Source organism: Pezoporus occidentalis, unplaced genomic scaffold (assembly GCF_034315485.1).
Source record: "Pezoporus occidentalis ecotype Australia unplaced genomic scaffold, CSIRO_AGI_Poc_V1 ctg16, whole genome shotgun sequence".
Taxonomy (NCBI): domain Eukaryota; kingdom Metazoa; phylum Chordata; class Aves; order Psittaciformes; family Psittacidae; genus Pezoporus; species Pezoporus occidentalis.
Genome location: NW_026913425.1, coordinates 6,246,038 through 6,264,591, shown reverse-complemented (window position 1 = coordinate 6,264,591; position 18,554 = coordinate 6,246,038). Strand labels below are relative to the sequence as shown.

Sequence of the window (18,554 nt, the reverse complement as noted above, 5' to 3'; positions counted from 1 at the left end):
CTCTAGCTTGTGAAATGAAACAGAAAATGTTTAATTTGGAAGAACAAACTATGTTTGTGCATCATTCACAGATGATGAGGCCTTGAAAATGCATGAGGAATATGTGGATAATTTTTTTAAAAAGAATATAGAGAAATACATGCAAGGGGTTGTGGAAATCCATGTTAAGAAACAAGAAATAGACATTGCTATGCTACACAGAATTCTTAGCTAGTATCTTAAAGCCTTTATCTGCAAATCTACCTGCTACCACTAAAAGTTTGTCGTTCTTGTGTGAAACAATTTTTCTCCTTATCATTCTTATGACATGAAATTATACACACATATCTGAACATCTTACCAAGTTTTTGTCAAAAAAGACCAGCTACACTGCATTCCACAGTCAGAATGTGAAAAAAAACTGCAATGCTTTGCCAAACAGTTGGAAAGTGAGAAAAAGAGGCATTTTTGTTTGGTTCAAATCACAAAATCATAGAATCAGCTAGGTTGGAAAAGACCCTTAAGTGCAACCATTACCCCAGGACTTCCAAGACCACCATAAAAACCGTATCACTGAGGGCCTCATCTACACAGATCCTGAAAACTGCCAGGGTTGGTGATTCTACCATTTCCCTGAGCAGCCTGTTCCAATGCCTGACTGCCTTTTTAGTGATGATTTTTTTTCCTAATATCCAGTCTAGTTGGTAGGTTTTCTTTTGAAGCTATTTCTGATTACGTTCATGAAGGAGGCACACAAAAGATACGAGTTTGTGCTGTTCTTTTGTTAGAATAAACCTCCGTATGCTCACTCACAGCTAAGGACACCACTAGCAAGGATACGGCTTTAAAGAACTGTTTTCTATAGTACAAGCAACTGCCTCCATGACAGTGCTTTGCTCAGGTAAGCTGGAGGTCCAGTGCCGAAGCAAAGGGTGGGATTACTGAGACAGGGGCATGTAGATACCAGGAAGCAAGACTGTGAAATTCCTGCTGACGGAAGCTGAAAAGGCACAATTAAAGTCACCCATGATCCCAAAGGTCAGGATTTTTTTGAAAGGTGGCTTTAAAAACCCTAAATCTTGGTTGCGCTTTTGTCACCTGAGTTAGTAGGTTGTGCTGAACACCGACTGCTGCGGGTTCGGCAGCCCCCATACAACCCCGCGTGGCTTCCCGTGACCGCAAACGGCAGCTCCTATCCTACTAAGCTACGAAATCGGCAAGGTGGAATACCTACAAAGAACAGATTAAGAACACTCTCCCGCACCGCATGCTAGTGGTACGCCGTTCTCAGATCTGCCTGCACCTTTCTACATGTTTGTATAAAGGCAAAGTGGAAGTCCCTGGGCAGCACCCCGTGCCTGCTCACGCTTTGCGACCAAACAAGCGACTCAGCGACCCGTCCCGCCACGGCCTGTCCTCCCCGGTAGAGCCCCCACCGCCACTCACGGAGTCCCCCCAAGTGGGAGGCCCCGCCGAGCGCTGCTGCCGTCTGCCAACAGAGCACCGACCTGCGGCGGCGCCGAGGGCCCTCCTGGTGCAGAACACTCCGCGCCATAGCACGGCGGCGGCCATGCTGCCGAGGGAGGAAGCGAGCTGCGGCGTGGGGGAGGTCCGCGAGCGCCCCGCCTCCGGCAGATCGGGCGCAAGATGGCGGTGGTGCTCGGAGGCGGGTCGCGGCGGGTGGTGCGGGAGGCGGTGCGGCGTTCCGCCGTTCACCCGCCCGCCTCAGGCTGCTGGGGCTCGGCGCCTGGAGGTACCGCGGGCTGCGCAGCGGCGACGGACGGCGGGGTGCGCAGCTGGGGCACTGAGCTGCCAGTGGGCTGTGGCTCCGGCCCGGGTACTACAACTCTCGGCAGGGTCGGCGTTTGTCGTAACCTTGTGCCTGACGGGAGTTGTAGTTCCGGTGGGGGTGCCCTCAGCGCTGGGTACGGAGCGAAAGGGAGCTCTGAGGGGCTCCCGATGGGCCTTAGGGCGGGCGCGTGGGTGCTGTGGTGTACCGGGCTGGTGCGGCAGCGTTTTCCCGCGGGGCAGCGTTACTCAGTTTATCCTGTCTTTGCCGTTGGCTACGCAGGAGTCACCAAAACCCAGTAAGCATCTAGGTTCATGAATGCGGTTTTGTTCTGGGACAGCAACATTACCCAGGCGCGCCTGCTGGCTGTCGCCGCCGTGACCAGGTTTCAGAGGCCTTCCAAGGTGTTCCCTCGGCATGGGGAAAGGACGTGTCAGAAGGCTCCAGCATAGGCCACGTCTGGGTCTCTGGATTGCTGTACGAACAGCTGTCTGTGGAGGGTTTGCTTAGTTTACAGGTCTGTTAGACGCCTCAGAAACGTGAAGATGCCCCCTGCATGGTGGTCTGCCCACCACTTTTCACTGGCCTTCCTTTTAGAGAGTCACAGTGTGTCAGAAGTAAAGCAGGTTGGTCAGTTAATTTCTCTGGGATGGCCTGCACTGCCTTGTGTGCGCCAGCCATCATATTGATCTCCCTCTTTTTTTGCTCAGCAGCCCTCTTTGCACTAGTTTCTTTCTATAACACTGTAAAGTGTGTATTTAAGAAAGTAGAATAGAGCAAATTAATTTCAAGAAGGGTAAAAGTCTGCTGGTCAAAGCTCTCTTATCACACCTGTGGCTGCTGAGTGTCCATGCAGTGTGGTGTGTTCATGCAGTGGAGTGTGTTGTGTACCAGCCCAGGCACTGGCATGATTCCCGCATCAGCTTTCGAGAGGCCCAGGTCAGGGGTGGTGTTAGACCAGCTGAGTGGGTCTTTGGGAAGTGATGGCAGTATAATCCATGCCAGTTTCATGCTGGATAAAGTGTATTTGTTTACCCATTGAAACTGTTTCCATTAAATTTAATGGCTAAAGATGCCACTTAATGGAGGGGCGGTTTCTTCAGATTTTATGAAATGTATCATTAGCATGCTTAGCTTGCATAGAAAACAAGTGTTTTTATTTTGCTAGGGAAACACAGAAGGAGGAGAAATAACCTAGCTCAGGATAATACTTGCTCTTGTCCCTTCATGATTAGAATAATTCTTTAAGAAGCCAAAAACTTAAAAAGATTAGATTGTGACAACATAAACTATTACAGTGACTCTGTGTTAGAAAATCACTGGTTGCAAACAAAAATTTACTGGAGGGCTTTTTTTGTTTCAGCAAAAAAAAATCACAAATAGCATTTGCATGGCACTTCCGTTAAAGGAGTTTACAACACAGCACAGTTGAGGTCAGCACCCAAAGCTAATTTTGAGATTCTAGGTTCAGTGACTGTCTTCTCTGATACCTGTACTGCACTACAATTTTACTAAGTCTCTTGAGTGTTAATACAATCCAAATAGTAAGCTTTATGTTTTTTTCCTTTTGTCTTTCTACTGCATTTGGAGCTTCTAGAACAATACATTCTACAGTAGGGGGGGAACAGCAGATGTGAGGAGCCTGTGCCACTAGTGCATTGTGGTGAACAAAGGGAAGACATATCATTGTAAAAATATGAAAGGGGTGACATACCTTATGCTTGTGCAGAATCCTCATGTATCTTAGCTTCGTGGAGAGAAGTGTCTCTACTTTTTCTTTTGCACATCTAGTAAATACATACTTCTTCATCCTTGTAGACGTTAACTTTGTGAAGCTGAAACATAGTGCTCAGGCACTTTTGTCGGTCACATGAGCAATTGCAATTTTTGCAGCCTTTTTCTTAGTGTCATGGTGGCCCTGTTTTGGCATCACACAGTAATTAAGGACACTAATAAATACAAAGTTCAGTAGTATTAAAACATACAGTGTGACATAAAACTCTACCTTCATCTTTTTTTCTAGTGGTAGGAAAGAGGTATCTGCTAACGGAAGATGATATCAAGTTACAAGAATTTCAGCAGATGAAAGTGGTAATTAGAAATGAAGTTCATGGCAATAAAGGTATTAGTATTTATTTCGTAATCACCATTCTCAGTTTTGGAATAAGTCTAGGAAATAAGACAGTCACAGTCATTATAATGTGATATGAGCTGACCACATGTAAAACAACAACTTAATCTTGCAAATTTTTTGTTGCTAAAATTATTGGAAGATCTGCAGCTTTGTAGAGTGAAACAGTATTAGTTATGGTGTGCTGGAAAATGTGGAGAAGTTTTCAAGCATGCAGACTTTCGCGTAAGAAGTGTTTGTGCCCTTGCTTTTAATAGAAAATACTGTTTCAGTCTACAAATCTTGCTTCAAATATGGTATCAGACAAAGTTAATACAAAACCTAATAGCTGCTTAACTATCCAGAGAATGCCTATGGCAGTAATTCTCTTTTAATCTACTCTGTAAATTTAGTTAGCTTGCTCTTTTAGATTTGTTTCTATTTACCTAATGTAAGTTCTCAATTGTACACCCAATTCTAGGTGATATATACATACTTAGAATATGCAAAAGAAATTTAGGCTTTCCAAACTTACGAAGGAGCAAGATCAGTGGATCTTACCTGATAGGGATTTTTTCAAGCTGCTTAAAAAATAAACAAATTCCTTTCTTTAAGGAACATAAATATAAACATAAATCTGTCCTTAATATTCAAGAAAGATTTGGCAAAACTCCACTTCCTGCACCTGTTTAATCATGTGCAGGTGTTCTAGTGATTCAAATTGACAATTGTTCCAAAGGATGTAGTTAATTTTGGTTTTTATGTGTATGTCAAGGAAGAGACAAATAATCAAATTTTGTTTTGTGTAAACCAGTCTTCTGGGACAGAGTAGGAGGTAAACTCAACAGGACAGTTTTTCTATATTAAATGAAAGTAGAGTTTAAATCAGGCAGTGGCAAATCATAATATTGCTATATTATGCTGTGATGATGACATATTCACATGGGGGGATTATTCATCCTGCCCTTCAGGGAGGATGAATGTGATAATTCAAATGTATTGAATATTATGATTGAATATAACAAATTTATTGCTGTGGGTTAATCACTCTTGCTAAAACAGGTTTATAGAAGCCAAATATTTGACTTTAGAGGTCACAGTAGATCTTTTTGTTTTGTACAAATAGAAGCTTCCATGGACTAATTAAAACAATGTATAAGCACCTATCTGTGTGTATGTGTGCATGGTTTCTGTACTCTGTGTTTAGTCTAATACTTGAAAGCTGAAAAGAAGTAATTAGGGTTATTATTAAACTTGCTGTAGAAGCAGAAACAATATGTATATAGAAATTACACAGTATATAATAGCTATTAGTTATTATAATGCAACTATTAACTGTAATAGTTATTCTATTAACTACAGCAATTAAATGGTCACCTATTGTAATACAAAGACAGTTGAAATCCCAGGTATTTTTTGAATTTCTATGCATCTTTGAATACATTACAACTATTATATGCATACATCTATATACATTCTTCTGACTTTACAGGATTCAGCTCTGCATTTCAGCTTGAGTAAGGACTCGTATTTGCATGTAGCTAAGGACTTGCATTTGCATGTAGCAACAGATATGTATCCAGTAGCTGAATAAGTTGTTCTCTGGGGTGCTTACTTTATGCCTCTTGTGTAGGTTTTTAGCTTGGGAACAGCACTGACCCAGCAACTGTTACCAAAAAATTCACTTCCCTGGTCAAGATGGGGTAGCACCCTTAGAGGAATGGGGCTGCCAGGTGGTGCATGTGATTTTAGTCTTGGGTGTGTCTGAATCAGAGGCTTGAGATTACCAAATGAAGGACTCATCTTTGTGCTTGCTTTGTCATAGGAAAACGTGCTGGATAGAGAAACGTCTTTGGGAGTGTTGGGAAAAGGGCAACAACTCTTAAGGTTATGGTTATATATAGAAATACATAGATTATGTATGAGGTTCTTTGTGTTTGCATCAACCATGAAGGAATTTAAGTTTTCTGCACAAGCAGTGTTGAGTAGGCATTCCTATGGTCATTTGGAGGCTGAATGGGATTGGTTTTGTTTGTTTGCTTGCTTTTTTAAAAAAGAACATAAGGCAGAAAAAGTCACAAAAGGTACTTCCTCTTTAAATTTTTTTGTAGTACATAACATACACAATGCAGTTAAGTTCACAGTAAGCATCCTCTTGTTTTTCCAAGTCTGACATGACTTCACTGGGGACACCTAGGCATGAAGTTTCATGCATTTTTGTTGGTGAAAAAAAAACCCAAGCTTTCTGCCTCTTTAAATCTTCATGTTTCAGGTATCAAGTATGCAATGCAGGTAAAGGAATTGTCTATAGACTATTGCTATAATGTGTTTTATTTTCAGATCCGTATTTTAAAAGTATTAAAGAAAAATTAAAGAAAAATGAAATAATTCTCAAAACTGAATTAAAAAACTTGCTGCATTTATGTCAGACTTCATCTGATGTGGAACTAGCCAGAGAAGTTATTTACAGGTATTTTTAACAATCCAGGTAACACTCTTTTCTGTCTTATTTTTTTGCATTTATTAGATCATCTCAGGTTATGTCTCTAGTTGAAGGCTTACCCTAATTCAGTAGCCATATACATAGTTAATCCCCTAAACTAAGGCTGTATTTTATTTTGTTTTGGATCTTCCAACCCTTCACAGACTCTTAGATCAAAGGAGAGTCAAGCTGTAAGAGCAAAGTGCTTTCCTATTGTATGCAGAATGAACAGTGCCACATAGACGCATCATAGAATCACAGAATAGCCAGGTTTGGAAAGGACCTTAAGATCATCTAGTTCCAACACCCCTGCCATGGGCAAGGACACCACACACTAAACCATGTTACCTAAGGCTCTGTCCAGCCTGGCCTTGAACACTGCCAGGTATAATGGTGCGTTCAGTGGCGTTTTCCAGCCAAGCCATCCCTTGTTATGAACTGGTCTGGATGCAGTAGTGGCAGGTTTTGTGAATTAAAGCCTTCCCAACAATTGCAGTGTAGGAGTTACAAAGAAAAAAGTGAAACACTTTATTTTTATCATTTTAATTGGGGTTCTCTTAATGTAGGAGAGAAAAAGTTATTTGAACAGGTACTGCTGCTAAAATGGAATGCTGCCACTTCCTGTGCTATTGCTGTAGGGATAGAGGGTAAAGTAGCTGGAAGTTTCGTGGCAGAAACCCATTCTGCTATTAATCCAATGCAGATTACTTTACATATTACTGGTTAATTTATTAGTTTGATCAAAACAGTATTTTTTCCATAAAATTAATCTTCTGTTATCTAAATGTTGCTGGCTGGTGCAAATAGAGAAGTGTGTTTGTCACTGCACGTATGGATCTTGCTGTCTATTTAAACCTGTTTTCCCTTCACAAATTCCATGCCCTGTGCGATTAACTTTTTTTAATCTTTCCAATAGGTACCATGAGCAGAATGGAATCACATCCTTACATAATTTTAAATTTGGGCCACTCTTTATGAGGCTATGTTATGAGCTAGATCTTGAACGACCTGCAGTAGAACTTATCAAAGATCAGGTAATTCATATATCTATTTAGAAAATATTGTTGTTATTATTAGTCTTATGTGAGTAATTCATGTACTACATGAGCCCTGCATGAGCTTATAGACTTGAAGTATATGTGTTGCATTAGTAAGGATGTCTATGATATTAATGCAAGGATGCAAATTACATGGGGTTTACCTTAAAAATAGCAAGACAGTAATTAAAAGAAAACTAAATGCTAGTTTGACTGATAACATTATTATACTTCTGCCTAATTGCATCACAAGTATTGATTAAAAAAATTCTCAAATAAACACAGCTGATACATGCTTTCCTGCATCCTGTGATGCATTAGATTGTTCTTGGAAATGAACACTTCTGAGCTTTTACACAGTAGTCCTCTGACATCCCTTGGGTTGTTTGCACCAGCGTATGTATCTCATTATTTTGTATTTCAAACTCCCTCTGAACCCTGCAGTGGTGATGTAGTATCAGCTCAGGAAATTGGCCATTTTAAATGTTGAAGAAACTTAAAGGCTTGTTTCTGAACATCTGTAAAACGCTGTGTATGCTATCATGACAAGACAGGAGTCACACCCATTGTATAATAAATATAAAAGGTTCTGTGCAATAATGTTGTGTCTTCAAAAATCTCTGGCAGCCAGAGGAAAGTCACCTCTACAATGTTAATCCATTAAGGCATGAGATTTATCTAGCCAGAAATGGGAGAAGTCTCGCTTGTCCTGCTATTGTTAAATTCGGCACATGTAAAAGTATGTGTGGGTTTTGTTTCTTTTTTTTTTTTTTCTTAAGATCTATTTCATTGAGACAGGTCATGCAGTACTTAGTAACTAATGGAGAGTAAGCTAGAGTACCACTTCTTCAGACTGCTGCAGAAATTTAGACTTGACACCTCTGACATTTTATATGGCTGTTTCCAACACACAGTGTCATTGAAGCAGAATGTAAAATGTACTTGCTCTTTCTTCTGCTATTCTGTTCTCAAGCCGTTGTGCTGATCTGTTCATCATTTGATACCAATTCTTTTGGTTTCATGGTGGTGGTACCTTACACTAAAGATACTGTTAATGAGCTGCAAGCTGTGTTTCTGCTGAGATTTTGAAGTTGCCATTTGTCAGTGACTTCTGCTTGTATCAATTTACAAGTCACAATCTGTTATTTAAAAAATATGGTAGTGGGGAATCTCTGGGAAATTTCTGCTTAAGTTTAGAGAGCTTTTGACTATACTTATCACTGGTATTGATATACTGATATATATCATATATATATATCATATATCATATATATATATCATATATCATATATATATATATTGATATACTGATATATATATATATATTGATATACTGATATATATACTGATATATATTGATATATAATGATATACTATATCACTGGTATTTTAGAGGTGACTTGACAGAGGGACAGTCAGGGAACCCGGAATGTTAAATGTGGAATTTAGGAAGATGGGACTATTCCAGTAGGAAGACCTGCAAGATGCTGTGCACAGTAAGAGTGCTCACTCTTCTAACTTTCTTTATGCTTGCTGTGTCTGTTCTCCAGAATTTGCATGGTTTTTTCTCGGAGAGTACATCATTCCATATTTTGATGACAATGTTATTTAAAAAGGGCCATTTTGAAAGTAAGTACTCCTTTTGCTAAGGCAAATGCATTTTGAGAGAATGCTTCTCATTGTAAGTGTGTGTGTATAAATACATGTACATTTTAATGAATATTACTCATTAACCATTGGTTTATGGTTTCAAAGGCCAAACATCCTGTATATAAGTGTGGATGTGGATGAGCAGCACTGTAGGGTGTACTAAAAATGGAAGACTCTGTTTGTCATGCATTTCTACTGGTATTCTTACCATTCATAGTTGCACAGAACTGTAGTTGTCCAGGGGGGATTGTTTCCTAACCCCTTTTTTCTGAAGGCTTAATTTCTCTTTGGTTTGTAATTTCCAGAGCTTTTTGTTTTCTCTATTCAAAGTTTGGTTTATGCAGTTTTTTGAACAGTAAGCTCTTCCACAACCTTTTTTGGAAGTTTTGCATTTGTGTCAGAGCAGGGAAGAGTACCCTTTTTCCCTTGGGTAACAAAACCAGGCTGCAGTCTTTTCTTTGTCCTACTAGTGTACCCATCCAGAGTAGCTACTCCAGTACTTTAAGTCAAGTGTTTCAAATCATTTTGGTCCTTTTTGAGGATAATGGTGAATCATCTGACCTGACTGAAAAGACATTCCATGACAAAATCTTAAATTGAGTGTGGAGTAAGCTTTTCAAGCAAATCCCTTTCTTTGAAATTTGTTGAACACACAGTGCTAACTCTCTTGATGTTTGGCAAATCTGAGTCCAGAAGTCAAGACTGTAAAAACAACTGGATCAGAGCCTCAATGCAGTGTGGTGGTGTAATGGAACGTGTGTGTTACTGAGGAACTGTTAGTTTCCAAAAAATGATGGAAGCTTTGTTTATGTGTTTAAAAGGCTGATTTTCTGGGCAGTTGGGAAGAATAAAAGCAGCTTTGTCAAGTGTCTAGAATTTATTTTTAGATTTGTATGAAAATAATAGAACAGTAAGGCCAGATGCTAATGTAGATTGAAAACCTTCTTGCTGGCAAGAAATATTTGCATCCAACTGACTCTAAATTAAACTTTTTAAAATGTTTGGTTTTGTGTTGTTTGTTTTTTTTAAAGAACAGATTTCAATTGCATTCCTATTTTGAAATATACCTACTAAGATTATTCCGTGCTGATTTAATTTATTTTTTTTCCCTGTTACAAAATGTACAGCCTTAAATTTGTGAAGTGAATAACACTAATGTATTTTTGATAGGTGCTTTGGAAGTTCTGGTTGAAATGAAAAAACAAAGTATACCTTTCAGCAAAGAAACCTATCTAATTGCATTTGCAATATGCTACAAACTGGTGAGTATTTTCAATTTACATATGAAAAAAGGATTTGAAATGCCTTCTCTATGTCTTCCTTTTCTATGAAATTTAAAATTTCCCAGTCATTATTTCTTATCTAGCACAAATATTTTAGGCATATTTAAGTCCTAAATTGCTTAATTGAGTACACATGAGTTTCCCATGCAAACTAATGTTACAAAGCAAATCTCTAAAAACATATGTGGACATAAGCGTTGAAGAGCAAATTTGATACGCTGTGATAGTATTCTTTCTCTTGGATCCTGTGTACCTCTTCAGACTGTGCTTTGTGCTTGAGCCTCAATGTTGGTTTTACAGTCTGGCTTCCTTAAGAAACAAGGTGTGTATATGGTATGTTCTGTCAGACATCTCCCATACATTTTCCCCTTCCCCTCCAAGTAAACTTGAACCATTTCTGTAATTGCACCCAAACTTGACAAGGACTGTAGTTCTCAAAGGTAATCTGTTCCTGCATGCCTGATGGAAGTGGGCAGCTGAGTAAAGAAACCCAAATGAATGCCTTCAGTGAGGGACAGGCAGCCTCTTGACCTTAACTGTATTTTTAGCTCAGAGAAAAAGAGCACGAACACAGTAAGAAACTAGGCTACCTAGGTTCTACAAGTGTTTCCTTGTAACTGTTTCCCTTTTGTAGCAAAGTGAGATCCCCAGAGTTTTTTAAATGTTGATACTTCTCTCCAGATTTGAATCAGTTCTGCAATTTTAAATGCTAAGTTAGGCCTTTCCCAAACTCAGTAGGTAAGTATTCTTTAATTTCCCCATGTTTTTAGTATGAAAGACACTAGCTGAGGAAAAATTATATCACTCAACTAAACTTTCTCAGGTTTCTCAACTAACCATACAACGAAACTGGGTGCATATGTGATAAAAAGGAGTTGGCTTCAGATGGTAGCTCAGTAGTAATTTATATGGTGCTTTTGAAGTTCTCAGTCCTAATGAATCAGGGCTGCCTTTAGGTCAGGAATAGCCATGTGGCTTTGGTGTTTGGAGAGCGAGGCAGTAGACTGAGCTGACAAAGAGCTGCAAAAGATGTCTGCTGTTAAAAAAAAACTAGAGACTGATTATTACAGTCAGTTTAGGGTTGTTACCAGTTCTGTGTAGAAGATGCCTTTTTTTACTAAGTTATGAATATACAAAGACTCTTGACACTATGCTACAACCCAAGTTTATAAGCTGGTGTTTACTACTAACATCTACTGAGGCAATATTTACACTTCAGGGTTGCTCCTTGATAAAACACTGCCAGTATAGGTAAAGGCTTTCAGAGAAACTTACTGTGTTTCTCTGAGGTATCCTTTACTCAGTCTTTGGTAGTTTCTTCCCTAAAATCTTTACATAGTTCTTTTCACAGCCTGCTGTCCGAACTCTTGGATCTATGGCATGTGCAACAGGAAGAGGTTCCGAAGACTTTGTTTTCTACTACTTCTGGCCCTACCTGTGTTTCCAGTAGAGAATCTGACCCATCATTAGCTGTTTAGTGAATTGATAAAAATAGAGGGGAAATAATTCTCAACTGTCACCCAGTTGTTTTAAAAGCCACAATAAATATGTGGTGTTTGGGGGCTGGGTTTTTTTTTTGTTTGTTTTTGTTTTTTTGATGGGTTTGGGTTTTTGGAGTTTGTTGGGTTTTTTGTTGTTTTTTTTTTGTTTGGTTTTTTAATGAAGATAAAATACTATAAATAAGGGAATAAGCTGTAGTAACCCTTTATGCACTAAAGAGGATTAGGTGAGGCTTTTTGAAAAACTTAATCTATTGATCCAGTAGGTGGGAAACCATGAAGCTCAAAGGTTTTTTTGCTCATGTTGCAACATAAAAAACTTCATAAAAAATCTTGAAGGGAAATATCTTCAAGATACGCTACTTGAATACTGAAAATAATGGTGCTGGTATCTTACAGTATATTGACTTCTGATTGCCTTCTCAATGTGATTGGAATTGTCTACAGTCCTTTCATATCACAAGAATAGCAAGTGCCACTTAGGTTTGAAATTTCAATGCAGGACAACCTGGAATCTTGCAAAATCTGTGAGAAACTGCTTGAAGAAGCACAGCTAAAAGGTGACGCATTACCACTGCGAGCATACTGCTTTGCTGTGGCAACTGCTCTGAAGCAGGTACAGTACCTTTTGTTCTGATTTGTGCCTGAATCCCTCTAGTTTTATTTCTTAAGACAGTCAGTGAAAGGAAGCTAACATAGAGGAAGCATAACTGAGATATGTAATAACTTCTAGAATTTTTAGGCCCCTTTAAGATTATAGACAATTCCCACATAAAGTGAATGTAGAAATTCTCTAATCTAAACTGACATCCTGAGTGGAATGCACAGATATTTGGTGCTAGTGACAATGCCAGTAAGGGGAGTTCAGCCAGCAGGTCAGATGTCATCAGGGATGCAGTCCTTCAGATACTGCTATTTAGTGATGGTTTCCTCTAAATGTAATTAAAATGATAATTTAAAGTATGTGTACAATCATCTTTTAAAAATATGTATCTTGGGAGGCAAACTCAAAGGCTATGACATGTATTGTCCTACTGCCTGGGAGATGGCTTGCCTTTCTCCACATTTCTTCAGGGGGAGGTTTTGATATACCTCATGTGCCTGAGAGGCTCTGAGGCAGTACAGGGTTGAAGACCGAGCAAGAAAGTAACAATTAGGAAATTGTAAAGTCTAGTATTTCACCTACAGATAATTTGTGTATACCGCTTGAAGAAAATTCTGAACTTTCTCTGTTTCACGTCTAAACAGAGGCACTGTAAGAGCTAGTGATTTGTTGTTGTTAATGGATTTGAATGGATGCAGTAAAATTGTTATAATTTTCTTATGCACTCTCTGGTCTTTTTTGCACTGCCTCTGTGAACAGAGATACTGAACAATAGCATCATCTAATGATTTTTTTGATGTGCATGGTGAAATGACAGGGCATGTCACTGGCATTGAGGTTTAAAAACAAAATATCTGTCTCTGCCACAACGTGAAATATCCTTCATGATGTTGCCTTATATAAAAATCAGTTCTTGTTTTGCAAACAGAATAATGCTCCATGTTCCTTAAGCTGCATGATCTTTGATAGTACATCTTGCTGTAAGATATTTCTTGATCCCACGTAACAATGTATAGTTTAGTAAATGTCAGTGTAACATTTACTGTCTACACAAATCAGTTGATGGCACAGACACAGTACTGGAAATGTGTATGTCCAAAAGGTTAAAAGTGCTGGGCAGGATAAATACTCACATTAACATATACTGCAATTCGTTTAAGTACTCTGGCTTGTGCCAAATTGGGCACGTGTGTAGATCTTTTATCTTTTAGGTGCTCTCATGTTCACTGTTGGTTACATGCTTCTTTCCCTGGCTGGTCTGGCACAGGGAGTACTGTCAGTACTGTGCTAAAGAGCCAGATGACATGGGAACTCCAGCATGGAGTGTTCCTTTCACAGGCTGGATGCTGTTTGGAATCTGTGGATCTTGGTGACCCATGGATTGGTGAAGGGATTCTAGATGCTGGTTTGTGATTCACTGAAAAGTTGTGAAAGACTGTTGTTTTTCTTAAACTTTTCTTGTCAAAGTGTGTCCCACATGTTCAACCATATTCTTTTTATTATTTATAATTACTTCCTAGAATGATGTTTCACAAGCCAAATTTTATTGTTCCCGGATATTGAAAACAGAGAGCAGACTATACAATAATCTTAAAGTAAGTATCTTTGATTTGTATTAGGATCTTGCTGAGAATTATGCTGTCCTGGACAAAATACTCCCTTGTGCAGAGTAACAGAAGTCCAGCTTCTTAGTAGTACAGTCATGTACCAGTACTGTTGCTCAGCTTGGTTTTGAGCAAACAAACAATTTCTGTCAGTTGTACTGACAAAATTATCAATGCTTTCTGAATTGTTAACACCCTGCCACCATTTTTTTAAATCGCTTCCCACCATAGATGAGAATGAAAAGTAGACCAGTCCAATGTCTGTGAGTATGGGCTGTGAACAATTTCTAATTATGACATTGTGACTTTTTGCTTTCTTGCTACAAGAGATTAAAAGAAAACACAGTTCCAAATAAATGCCTTCCTTAGCTGTGTTCTGCCCACTTCAGGCCCCTACAGCCCTTTGAACCTTAACTTCATATGCACAGAACTCTTTTTCACTTTAAATGCATGGTCTAAAACCTGAGGGAAAGTCTCCTGCATGTGCCCTGTAAGTAACTTCTCTAAGCTGTGGGAAAAAAACCACCTCAGTTTACACAAGAACAGCTAATGCAGCTCTGCCAGAGGAGCTTTGTCTCCAGACTCACCCTTTCCAGGTCCTAGCTGCAAAAAAGACCCCCTAAACCTCTGTGGAAATCAGTCATTCCTTTGGCTTTCTTCATGATTAATGGATTTTTATCAGTGCAATGTCTAGAAATGTATTTTTTCCTTCATTGCTTCCTGTCTTCCTCAAACACGTTTGTTTCTTTAAATTTGCATTCTGATGATAAGTACTATTTGTGTGATTTCATTTTATTTTTAAGGTTCTTGTCCAGCTCAGATCTGGTTTGCTAGAAGAAGTAATAAGGACATTAGAGGCAGCAGTGAAAGTTCATACTCCTCCCTTTGTGAAAAAAATTGAGTTTTCTGAGCAGGTGGTAAGTGTACAGTAATGAGAGGAGGTCCATGGTGCTTGGCTGGGCCATGATGATGGTGGGTCAGTTACAGAACTTTAGGTGCCTGAGTTCACCCTAGTGAAGTTGTTTGGAATCTGATGCAGTCAGATGGCAAGGCTGCTGGCTGGCTTTCTGTGCTGTTGGATAAAGCACTTAGCTGCCCACTTCCCTTTATTGTAGATCTTGCTCTTAGGAGCTCAGATTTCATCTGAATGCAGATGAAGCGTTCCCTAGTGGCATTAAGTAATTTAATCCTTTGCCTTCTGTGCTGTTTTCATTTGATGTAAAAATGAGAATAAGGTTCTGATGACAGCAATATTGTTAGGTTGGTAATATTTGCAAAAACCTGTGATGCTACACAGGGAAATGTGATATGGGAAGTAATAACTTTTGCTATTTTACTGTATTTTACTATTCAAAAAAAGCTTTTACGATACTGATCACCAAGAAGACCTCCTTCAGAGTACATATGTACCCCTATCGGCTTGGAAGCATTGCTGCAGCTTTTCCTGAAACTTGTCTATGGAATAAGATATTTTTAAGACTATGTTAATAATTAAATACTTAGCCTTTCACTGCCGCCTATTAAACAAAATTAATAACTGATACATAAAATAACAAATACTAAAAAGAAGTAGTACACATCTTTCAAAACCCAGCCCATGTATGTTAACTGGTGTGTTGAAACTAAATTTTTTTTAAGCAGCATTTCGTTTTGTAAATTCACTGCAATAGATGTTGCATTTGTCAGTGCTGTATTTTGCTCTTGTTAGGCAAATTTCGAACAGTTCCTAAGAAGACTAAGCATTAGTTCTAATCCATTCCTTCCACAAAAAGTTATTGATAAATAAGAATTTCTAAGAGATACTTAACACTTGAGCTCAGACTGTATATGGCATACAGAACTTCTCAGTGTTCTATAGTCTGACTTTTTTTTTCACTTTTTCTGTACATTTAGTATGATACATAACAATAACTAGAATTGTGCTGATCTGGAAAGTAAATTACAGGAAGCAATTAATGTTTCCTGGGTTTGAATAGAGAAAGAATTGTGATAGTCTGTATTAGGAGTGAAAACTGGACTGTATATTTTGAGGAAGCTTTAAATCTAACAAATTCTCTCTAATAGACAGCCAGTGCATTTCCACCATTGTTTGGTGATGTATAATGTGTGGTATTGTATTTGGTGGTGCATAAAATCCTCTTCTTACTAGTCACTGTGTTAGCCACATATATTGTGTGCCTCTTTTGTTTTCTTTGAGTGATTGCTTGCCTTCAGTATGGTGGTTGAGTGAGATCTTCACTTGCTGAACTGTAAGTCTGTCATTTTCTCCTCCTTAGCTGGCTGCAGTCAGGGAAAAGATGGAAGAAAACGCCTACCTTTCTGCCAAATTAAGAGATATTCATATGAAACTACAAGCTTCAGGACAGATAACCATGTGCACGCTAGAAGACATGCTTTTCCAGATTCCTAGTTCAAAGAAGATCCCTGCAAAGCTTTTCAATCAGAAGCTATTGGGCTATCAAGCTGCTAAACCACTTTGGGTGAATCTATTGTTGGAATAGTTGAATATATGATGGCACACTGAACTGCTGTTAGCATCTCTTAGAAGCCACATTCAAGTGAAATGTCTTCTCCTCTCCTCCAGAATGAGCAATTGTTTGTTTGTCTGAAACTGCACATCATGTGTGAAAATACACATCATGTAGCTTTCACATTTCAATTTTGATGATAAAAACAAGCCATGACAATGTATATTTGTGTGTTGGTCAGAAATGGAGTGATATAATGGTTTGAAGTTTTTCCCCAGGCACTTTAATCAGAATTTTCCTATGCTAAACATCCTGATGGAAATGACCAGAATAATTTGTGTGTCTGACCTGACTTGTGGTTTGTGGGAAGAAAATTCAGTCTTTGTCAGATGTAATGTTCTGACTAAAAGGACAAATGCAGTCCAGATTCTAGATAAGAGAGTACAGAAGTTAACTGTTTATTCAAATTCTGTACATCTCAGGAGAATCAGCCTCAGTTGGAAATTATTCCGGCACTTCCAGTATGGAACCTTAAGTAGCTCCCAATTTTTTCTCGACACATAACTTTGATAAAGGATTTGTGAAGGTTGCTTGCAGTGTGGCAAGGATTAGTTTAAAAAAAAAAAAAAGAAAATGTGTGAACTACTATTGAATTTACTTGGTTGGCTAGTACTATCAGGACAACTGTTTGATGTAAAACTACATTTTTATTGGCAATAATAGAAGATAGTTTTATCCACTTAGTATGTTACAAAGCAAATATATAAGGTGTTCCTTTATTGTGTTCCATTATTTGTTCTCTTGACTATTTGCTTTCTTGAGGCTGATTTACTCAAGCTATAATCTGTTATTAGGAAGCACCGTTTCTTTGTCTTGAGAGAGAAAGGCAATGCCCTTAAATAACTAAAAATAGTAGGAAAAGAAAGCAGGAACCCAAGAAGGGTAGGTTCAAAGAAAAACACACACAAAATTCAGACAATTAAACATGAAAATATTGAAGGTTGCTCTGGAAGTGTTGTAGAAGACTGGTAACATCCTCCGTTAGGAAAAAAGGGAGGTGAAAAGAGTGACTTCTAATATTTATACACATTAATTCAAACAAAGTCTGATTTGTTTCATTCAAGTTGCACAACAGCTTGTTCATCAGGGAAGCTTGGATTTCATATGTGTTTACAGATTTACTTTTTGGTGCATCCAGGTCCCGAGCACACTGGCTCTTGTGCAGAAGATTCTTCAACCATATGCTTAGTTAAGCATGCTGAAGTTTGGTTGGCATCTAGTTTCCTAGTGCCCAAGATCAGGAAACCAAACTTTTTCTGGGTTGGAGTGGCTGGAATGTCCTGGGTTGAGTCACTAGAGAGCATTTCTTGGGGATAGCCACAAGGAAAGATACGCGCTATATTATTGCAGCCAGTGGTATAGTTATACTTTGCTTATATAGAGTTTTAATCAAGGATGAACCTTGACATTCAAGAGAAGCCAACGTTGTGGAATTCAGTTAATTATTTGGAGGGAAGGGAGGGGAGCAATATGGAAATAAACAAGGCATATTTCAAAGGGAATTGCTGCCCTTTTTTTTCTAGGTTTCACTGCAAAAGACTTCTGTAGGAAATGCTGCTTGAAATTTATGTGGTATCTTAAATGAGGATCTGAAGGATTGCTGTTTATCATGTTCAAATATTTTTCCTGCAATAAAAGGAAACATGAGTTTAGAGCATGTGCTGGCGCTCCAGCAGCTTTTTTAGAACAGTGATCCAGGAGACAGCAGGTGGCGTTTCTTGATCATGCTTTCCTACCGACTCAATTTCCAGGGGTACCTTGCATCTGCGGTGTCAGCTGTGTAAAGGCAGGGCAGAATGAACAGTTTGCCCTATGCCTAACACAAGCAGTCTCAAAATGGAAAATCCAGGCATTAGTTCGCACCCCTGAGTAGTTGGTGATAGGTATAGACTGCAAACGTATAGATTTACAGCATTTTATTTGAAACTTACTACATTTGTGAAACAATTCATCTTTGCCAGTGATCATAATGCAGTTTTTGGAGTATTC

At 38.8% G+C, this 18,554-nt stretch overlaps 2 protein-coding genes across 4 annotated transcripts in view; one reads left to right on the top strand and one right to left on the bottom strand.

The window, feature by feature from the left end:
- Positions 1-1,643, bottom strand: part of MRPS27 (mitochondrial ribosomal protein S27) — a 51,394-nt gene extending 49,751 nt beyond the window's left edge. Inside the window, exon 1 of one of the 2 annotated variants that reach the window (XM_062612549.1) lies at positions 1,488-1,643. In XM_062612549.1, the coding sequence (XP_062468533.1) occupies positions 1,488-1,551 (64 nt within the window). In that variant the 5' untranslated portion in view covers positions 1,552-1,643. The remainder of the gene's footprint in view (positions 1-1,487) is intronic. The other variant, XM_062612548.1, reaches the window with a different exon arrangement.
- On the top strand, positions 1,603-16,728 carry PTCD2 (pentatricopeptide repeat domain 2). Of its 2 annotated transcripts, XM_062612550.1 has the most exons (10): positions 1,603-1,732; positions 3,798-3,890; positions 6,219-6,348; positions 7,277-7,394; positions 8,948-9,026; positions 10,218-10,309; positions 12,332-12,445; positions 13,954-14,028; positions 14,841-14,954; positions 16,314-16,728. In XM_062612550.1, the coding sequence occupies exons 1-10, from the start codon at positions 1,627-1,629 to the stop codon at positions 16,536-16,538; spliced, it is 1,146 nt and encodes a 381-aa protein (XP_062468534.1). In that variant the 5' UTR covers positions 1,603-1,626; the 3' UTR covers positions 16,539-16,728. The 2 variants fall into 2 exon arrangements, with proteins under 2 accessions (XP_062468534.1, XP_062468535.1); XM_062612551.1 differs by lacking the exon at positions 3,798-3,890 and having other exon boundaries at positions 1,615-1,732.
- Positions 16,729-18,554: the final 1,826 nt, after the last annotated feature.

Coding starts and splice junctions, on each gene's coding strand:
- PTCD2 (XM_062612550.1), top strand. CDS start 1,627: ATGGCGGTGGTGCTCGGAGGCGGGTCGCGGCGGGTGGTGCGGGAGGCG. Junction 7,395..8,947: donor TAGAACTTATCAAAGATCAG/GTAATTCATATA, acceptor TCTGTTCTCCAG/AATTTGCATGGTTTTTTCTC. Junction 14,955..16,313: donor TTGAGTTTTCTGAGCAGGTG/GTAAGTGTACAG, acceptor TCTCCTCCTTAG/CTGGCTGCAGTCAGGGAAAA.